This window comes from Tachysurus vachellii, chromosome 18 (genome assembly GCF_030014155.1).
Source record: "Tachysurus vachellii isolate PV-2020 chromosome 18, HZAU_Pvac_v1, whole genome shotgun sequence".
In the NCBI taxonomy this organism is placed as follows: domain Eukaryota; kingdom Metazoa; phylum Chordata; class Actinopteri; order Siluriformes; family Bagridae; genus Tachysurus; species Tachysurus vachellii.
The window spans coordinates 8,308,424-8,316,106 of NC_083477.1; the positions used below are offsets into that span (position 1 = coordinate 8,308,424).

A 7,683-nucleotide genomic window follows, 5' to 3' on the forward strand; every position below is an offset into this window, starting at 1 on the left:
AATAATAATAATAATAATAATAATAATAATAATAATAATAATAATAAACATGGACCTCCTGAGTCTAAAAGTTGTCTATAGTTATAAGTGTCTAAGTGTCTATAGCTATTAAATAAAGCAAGGTTTGATTATTTCGGACAAAAGCAAAATAGATTATATTGTGTTCATATATTGTAAATATTATTCACGACACGGTAGTAAACGTGGATTAGACACGATCTTAGTAGTAATTAAAAAAAGAAAATGTAAAATATTAGCCTTAGCCTTTCACCTTACTAAAGCTGCTTAGTAAAGGGGAAATGTGTCAGGTGATGTTTCATAAAAAATAAGAAAAAGAGGCAAAAAGTAGGCTATATAATCAAGATATTAAAATAAACAATATACAATACAGTGGCATAGGAGATGCGCACGAAGACATCACAAAAATAAATGTTAATAATACTTTTCTTTTACCGTTGGTTTTAGTCTTTTAAAAAGATCCTTACATTTTCATTGACATTTTACAATGTATATGCACTAAGATGGTCTAAGATGTTTGACAGTTGGATATCCGAAAAAAATATGCTTTTGAATATTTATATATGGTTTTCGTAAATCATAGATGTATTGCATACTTATATACCATACATTATAAACATATATCCGTACTCTAAATAGTAAAGTATTAACTCCATGACTCCTTTATGTTAAACAACTTCTATTTTTTAATATATCGTCACGAAATTACGGCTTACAAATCTGGCCACATACAGAGTTCATGTATCCAGGCTGGAAGTAGGCCAGGCTGTAATTACGTCAGTCTTCAGTTAATATTTTTGGATGTTTGCCGTTGACTCTGGGCATTCCATAGGTTGTTTTCTATCTTAAAATATCTCACATGCTTCTTGATGAATCAAAACGAATCTACATTCTGGGTATATTTTCTCGAGTGAGTGGATGTGGAATACTATGGGCTCGTACACGGTATCCCAAAAGGCACTATATCAGGTCTATAAAAATTTAAAGTACTTCATGTAGTATTTTATTGCAGTATTAAACCATCTAAAGTTTAAGTTGTTTCATAAATTTAAAAGGTTTGTAGATGTACACTGTTAAAACAACTCTAAAAATTTTTAATTTTTCTAGTAAAATATTTTATTGTCTTCTATATGCCCCAGTCAAATTCATTCTAATATTAAGGAGCATATTAGCACTGAAAAATCTTTCAGAAGATCGGAAACACATGACAAACACTTTCTTACGGTATATGAGAGTAAATGTTTTTAATTCAGCTTATATATTCTTTTCTAAGATTTATTTCTTCATAAATGCAGGAATTTTAATAAAAAATGCGTTTATTAGTTCAGTTTGTTGTTACTATCCGATTGCTTTGAGTGCATTTCTAACTGTGGTGTCAAAAGCTTCAAGAATTTTAACGGATATTCCACCGACAGGTTGCACATATAGTAGAATATATAGACACACTCCCTATTCCATATTACATACACAAGCCAGTTTATTTAGTGGGGAAAATATGAATAGTGCAAGAGGGGGAAAGCTTCCCGCAGACCTTTGGAGGATTGATTTACGCCCCATTGACTCTTTATCAGCCTCGCGAAAAAGACTGACCAATCATTTCGCTCGTAGCACACAGCAGAACAGCTCGACTCCACTTTGTTGGAGACCGAATACAGAGAGCATCTTGGATAGGGGAAAGCCCAGTTCTATGGTGCATGGTTTCCCTTCATTTAACCGCATATAATATAATGTCCGAGAATGTCCATTTCTGGACCTCTAAGCAACTACTATGTCGATTCCATCATAAGTCATGAGGGGGAAGATCCAAACGCAGCTCGATTCTCCAATGTACAGTATTCCAACACTAGGCAACCAGGACCCGGGGAACCTCATGAATTCCCTTCGTGTAGCTTTCAGCCCAAGCCTCCTGTGTTTAGTTCATCGTGGAGTCCTTTTAGTCCTCACACGCCCAATAGCTTACCGGCGGTCTACCATCCTTATATCCCAGCTCAGCCCGTGCCTTCAACGGACACAAGATACCTTCGCACATGGCTCGACTGTGCACCGAGATCCGAGCCACTGGACGGTCAGAGCCAAGTCAAGATGGAGCCACCCCTGGGACACCTCGAGGAACCTCCGAAGATTGGAGTACAACATGAGTATGTTTTGGAATCCTCCTCAGCTCGGGAGATAAATCTCGGCCACGGCTCTGGATTAGAAGACAGCAAGGATATTTGTGACGGTAGTGAAGACAAAGAGGGACCGGATCAAAGTAAGTTATAAAACGAGGAAGTGAACAGTCTGTAAAGCTTTTAATGCAGTCATAAAAGGCTAACAAAGCAACCAAGAGGTTCAGCCTTCCCACCTATGTTGAGAACAAAGTTCGAGATACAGTATATTTGTATGCCAGCTACCCTACACATAGTTTTCCAAATATATAAACCCTTGCTATCACAGAGGGCATATTTTTTGTCTGATTTTGTGTTGTTTGTAAACTACGTATAAAGAAATGTCAGGAAATGTGTCCATATTGATAAAACGTCCATATTGATAATTTTTATACCGTGACGTGTGCGTGTCTTTGTATGAAACGGAGAAAGAGAGAAAGGGCTTGTTATTTGCGGTTAAGTTTGTTATTTCTCAAATGTTGGTCATCTAACAAAAGAGCAAGTCGGCATTAATAAGAAAACTGTGTATTAAAGAGAAATTACACCCCCCAACAAATAATATTTGAATGCCCATTTGATAGACAAATGTAAGTGCACTTACTGGAAATAACATTAATTTTAATTCGTCAAGTAGGCTCGATCAACATAAACCCGGTGCAAAACAACTCTCCATTGTCTTGCTCTGGGCGGTGCTCCAGAATAAACTGCAGAAAAAGCAAGCAATTTGAGAATTATATGTTCCAATTTTTTGCTGCTCTTATTTTACCACAAATTTAATAATTTACGAAAAGAGCTCACATACCTGTGTATTTTGTTCCCTGGAATATAGTTTATCTGTTATATTATCTTCTGTCTTACAGAAATATGATGCAATCATAGACAAGTATAACATTGTTTTTAAGATTAAAACCCATTTTCGTAATCAAAATACAAATTGTCAGAATTCTTTGGTAAGATAAAACAGAGAACCTCTAAGTGAAGTCTTCGTTAATATACTTAATCACTAATCTCATTGTATATGTATGTAAATTTTATCCGGCTTTGCTCGTGACACTCAGTCACTAGGCCAAAGCTATGTGTCCAGGGTTGACTAGTTCAGGCGACGAAAAGAGATTCGAGGATACGAACAGCACAATGTACTTTACTAAGAGAGTTAAATGTATTAGGAATGATCAAAGCAATAGAAATCACATTAAAATCATAAATTGTTTCATAGAGCTTAATGGACATAATGGACGTTCTTGATTAATTGTTTTTTCTGTAATATATTAGAAGAGGCCTATATTCGTAAAACGATATGCACAGGTCCGAGGGTATGGGTTAATCAATTCTCATTCTAATTTTTCATTTCAGAAGTTCTTAGCAAGACTGTAATCAGGAGCATGTATGCTAAGACAGGTTGTTATAATATGTGTTTATGATAAATTAGCTAATTTTGCCATTATGTGTCCGTTTGTGACAAACTTTGAAGCCTAAGTTTTATTAGGATTATGTTGACTTTTCGCATTCCTGTCACTAGCAAACAATTTTTACTTGAAATACTGACTGTGTTTTGTTTTGCAGACGATCCATCAGCCAACTGGTTACACGCTCGCTCGTCTCGGAAAAAGCGTTGTCCGTACACTAAGTATCAAACCCTAGAGCTTGAGAAGGAATTTCTCTTCAACATGTATCTTACCCGGGACCGGCGACACGAGGTAGCGCGCTTGCTGAACTTGACGGAGAGGCAAGTTAAAATTTGGTTCCAAAATCGAAGGATGAAAATGAAGAAAATGAATAAGGACCAGTCCAAGGAATAATTGGACAACTGTACGTGCCCAGCCCTTACCCCTTTTATCACAATTGTGATGACCTCTGGACAATAATACAAGATGTTTGCAGACTATGTTACACACTTTTATATTCTGGGAATGCAGATAAATACATCCTGATTATTCTTTTTCGAAAGCTATTTGAGAACAAGAACACTGATTACAAACTATAAAACTACATAAACATGTCCGCTGTTCTGAATTTCTTTCACAGTTATTTTATAAACAGAAATATAAGTACAGGTACTTATATGCTTGAATTGAATGAATTTTTACTTTGTAGACATTTTGTAGGCGTTTTTTATTTTATTCAATGGCAATAAGCGTGGTTACAACTATAAAAAAACCCCTGAAAATTCGTCTTCATCTTTGTTTGATTAGGGAAAATTATTTAAATTGTTCCATGACAAAATATTCGCATTCCTTAATAAATTGCCGGGTTGATCTTTGAAATTTGTTTAGTATTAAGTAAACATCTTGATACTGTAGGAACATTTTAGCTTTATTTTGGAATATGTCTCCATTAATAAGTTTAATTATATAGAATCCTAATTCAACTTGCTATTGGTTTGGATTAAACATAGAAACATCTTCTAAAAAATTAAAGATTAAATTGTGTTACAGAGTTTATAATTCATGACGCTTTTGGAATATTATCATAAAGTAAAAGCAAGATATTGGAACAATTAAACCTTTCTGGTATACTATGTCACTACCTTTTAGCTTAATTGTTGCCCCAGTTATCAGGTGAAGGAGGAACTTAAAAACTATTTCTGCTGGATGTGTGTATATGTATGTAGCTAGCTTGTCTGTAACAAACAAATTGGTTGTATACTATCGGTGGTTATAAAAGTTTACATGCATTAGCGCATGCCTTGTAAAGTTTTTAGTTGCCTTTTACTTGATTTTTTTTTAAATTAGGTAGTACAGTTATAAACTCTTCCTGGTGTACTATTAGAATGATAGTTATAATTTATTCCAAATGTTATTGCGTTTCTTTTCAGTGTAATGTTTTTTCATTGTGTAAAAAGATGAGATCTTATAGCTTACTTAAATAATCAAAAGTTCTTTCTTTTTTGAGACACTGTTTACATATTGTTGTCTATAAATATCTGAATTTTGTGTTAACACAAAAGTATTATGTTGTAATGCATACATTTGTTCAACATTACATTGCTTTCCTTTGGAGAAATAGTTGCCTAATGGATCTTTCTGTAGTCGCGTGGGCGTCTGTCTGCAGCTTGCTTTGAGGTGTGGAATTTCTACAGTTTTTCTCAAATGCTGTCACAAACTGACAGACAGAAACGACCCATATTACAAGTTTACACGGATCACTGTCTGAGTCCTTGTCATTGGCGTATATAACTGATGTATATTTTTTACACGGGATGAAACCAATACTCCACATTCAATGTTGACATAAACCGTTCCTACTGAATAAAAATAGATAATGTACTCATGTGTGTATTTTTTTTTTTACTAAATAACAAGTGAAATTCTTATTCTTACGCTTTTAAACTAGTATTTGTACTCCTTATGCACCAGTGGAAAACGTGGTCTACGTTTATCTGTTTATGAAGGCTAAAACAATGTTTAGTGTAAATGTAAAGTAACTGTTGCTTTAAGTACATATTAAAGGACATTCGTAGTTTAAATACTGCTTATTCTCCGGCGTTTTAACGTTTTTAGTATCACATTAACACAATAGTGAGTCGGAGCATATTTGTTTCACTTAAAAGTAGCAACATTAAGTCGTATGGATAACTGAACATTAATGGAAAATATTGTTCGAATATGTCTTTTTCCTTATTTTTAGGTTTAGCCATCTCAAGAACGATGTCAAACTAAACCACTGTTAATCCTGTGGTGGACACAACCTATTAAAGAAGAAGTATGTCTCTCTTAGTATCATTCAGATATTTAATCAGCTACTATTTAGCGTAACTACTGGTATGGTACGGTATAATTGCTGAATAAAATAAAAGAAGCGATGTTCTTTTTATTTATATAGATTACATGCAGTGCTTAGCCTTGTCCTCGTTTTTAAACATTTATTTTCTCATCAGAGCTAAATGATAAGTGATTTTCACCATATTTTTTGTAGGACAGATGCATTTAGGTAAAAATCTGTAAACATTAATTATCAGAAAGCATTCTTAATTTATTTTGGTCATACGGTGTAACAACCGAATGTCATCGTTACAGATAAATCCTGAGGATCTGGTGTAATATTGAAAGAAACAAACTTCTAGTAGGATGAAAACTCGCAGGTTGAAGAAGGGAACGGCAAGTGGACGTCATAAAACAGGAAAAAGAAAATTCAATTCAGTGTGCTGCAATAAAATAATATGACTGCAATAAAACTTTATAGCGTGTACATTTCTGAAGGTTAAGAACTAAATTGCTGTAAAGCAAACACTGCGCGGGAAAATGGCAAAAATGTTTCATACTCTAATAATGACTGGACATAGCAATTCGACTGCACAAGGTCTTTGAAACCCGTTAATTTATTTTATTTTGACCCTTTTCTTGCGTTTGTCGTTTTATTGCTGGCAGCGTTTGTTGTCTAGGGCTCCAGATTCCTTGCAGAGAAGGGGGCTAGAGCAGAGGGAGCACTTCCAGATGAGAAGCCGCAATATAGCACGTTTAGCGACCGCCCTTTGTTCCATTTCCGAAGCGCACCACAACCGCCTTATAGTGGGGGCCATAAAAGGCACAAAAGAATCTGGCGAGACGTCTAGGATTGGCAACCTTAATTTGTTTACAACCTTTGTGACCAAGCCTGAGCATTCCATTTTGTGGACTCACATCCGATTATGTTATAGTGGGAACTGATACAATAAATGGTAGCTAAAGTAAAATTTTGCTCTCTCAAAATGCTTCTGCTCCCGCTCACTCTGATGTCCGGAAAGCGTTAGCAAAAGTAGAAAAGAAGACAGCTGAAACTATGCTATAGATATGCGTATTTAGAAATATTATATTAATTCAAGATAAATGTCTACTTCCTAAGTAACTAAAATTGAATAACAATTTGTGAAATACAATGTTATACAGTATGCACTTTGATTATATTTATTATTAAGAAGCATATGTAAAAACAAAATATATTTTAACGTTAAGTCGAAATGACAACAACAAACCTTTTTTTGTTCTAATTAGCAAAATACAATTACATTTTTTATATAGTATGATACACACACACCACACACACGCACGCGCGCGCACACACACAGACACACACACACACACAATATATATATATATATATATATATATATATATATATATATATATATATATATATATATATATATATATATATATATATATATATATGGTTTAGTTTTATCAAGATGTACATTAGGAATTTTATCATTTTATCAATTGTACATTAGGAATGTTTTCACTTGCTCGTTTTTCATTTTAGAATTTATTCAGTAAAGAAAACCGTTAAATATACATTTAAACAAAAGTGGCGAATATTACAAAGAATAACTATAGTTGGTTATGATACTCATAATAACTGACACAATGACAACTAGGGATGGATCTATTAGTTATTTAATTCTACTAATGTAAAAGTAATTTCAACATATGATTTTCATGGCGCACTGGTTTCATACTCATTTTCGAGACTAAACGAGCAAGCAAACAAACAAATAAACAAACAAATTATTATATTTATTCTACTGATTCATGAATAAATA

General features: G+C 33.9%; 1 protein-coding gene and 1 long non-coding RNA gene across 2 annotated transcripts; one reads left to right on the forward strand and one right to left on the reverse strand.

Moving 5' to 3' along the window:
* Window positions 1–1,633: 1,633 nt before the first annotated feature.
* hoxb9a (homeobox B9a) lies at window positions 1,634–5,398 on the forward strand. Its single transcript, XM_060893219.1, has 2 exons — window positions 1,634–2,269; window positions 3,729–5,398. The coding sequence occupies exons 1-2, from the start codon at window positions 1,756–1,758 to the stop codon at window positions 3,962–3,964; spliced, it is 750 nt and encodes a 249-aa protein (XP_060749202.1). The 5' UTR covers window positions 1,634–1,755; the 3' UTR covers window positions 3,965–5,398.
* LOC132861678 (uncharacterized) lies at window positions 2,191–3,055 on the reverse strand. The gene is made up of 3 exons (XR_009649952.1): window positions 2,968–3,055; window positions 2,767–2,869; window positions 2,191–2,206 (listed from the first exon to the last, which is right to left on the reverse strand). It is a non-coding gene; the product is annotated as an uncharacterized LOC132861678 (long non-coding RNA).
* Window positions 5,399–7,683: the final 2,285 nt, after the last annotated feature.

Excerpts from the sequence above, each read along its gene's own strand:
- hoxb9a (XM_060893219.1), top strand. The coding sequence starts at position 1,756 with ATGTCCATTTCTGGACCTCTAAGCAACTACTATGTCGATTCCATCATA. Across the intron at positions 2,270-3,728 it reads CAAAGAGGGACCGGATCAAA|ACGATCCATCAGCCAACTGG; the intron begins GTAAGTTATAAA and ends TTTGTTTTGCAG.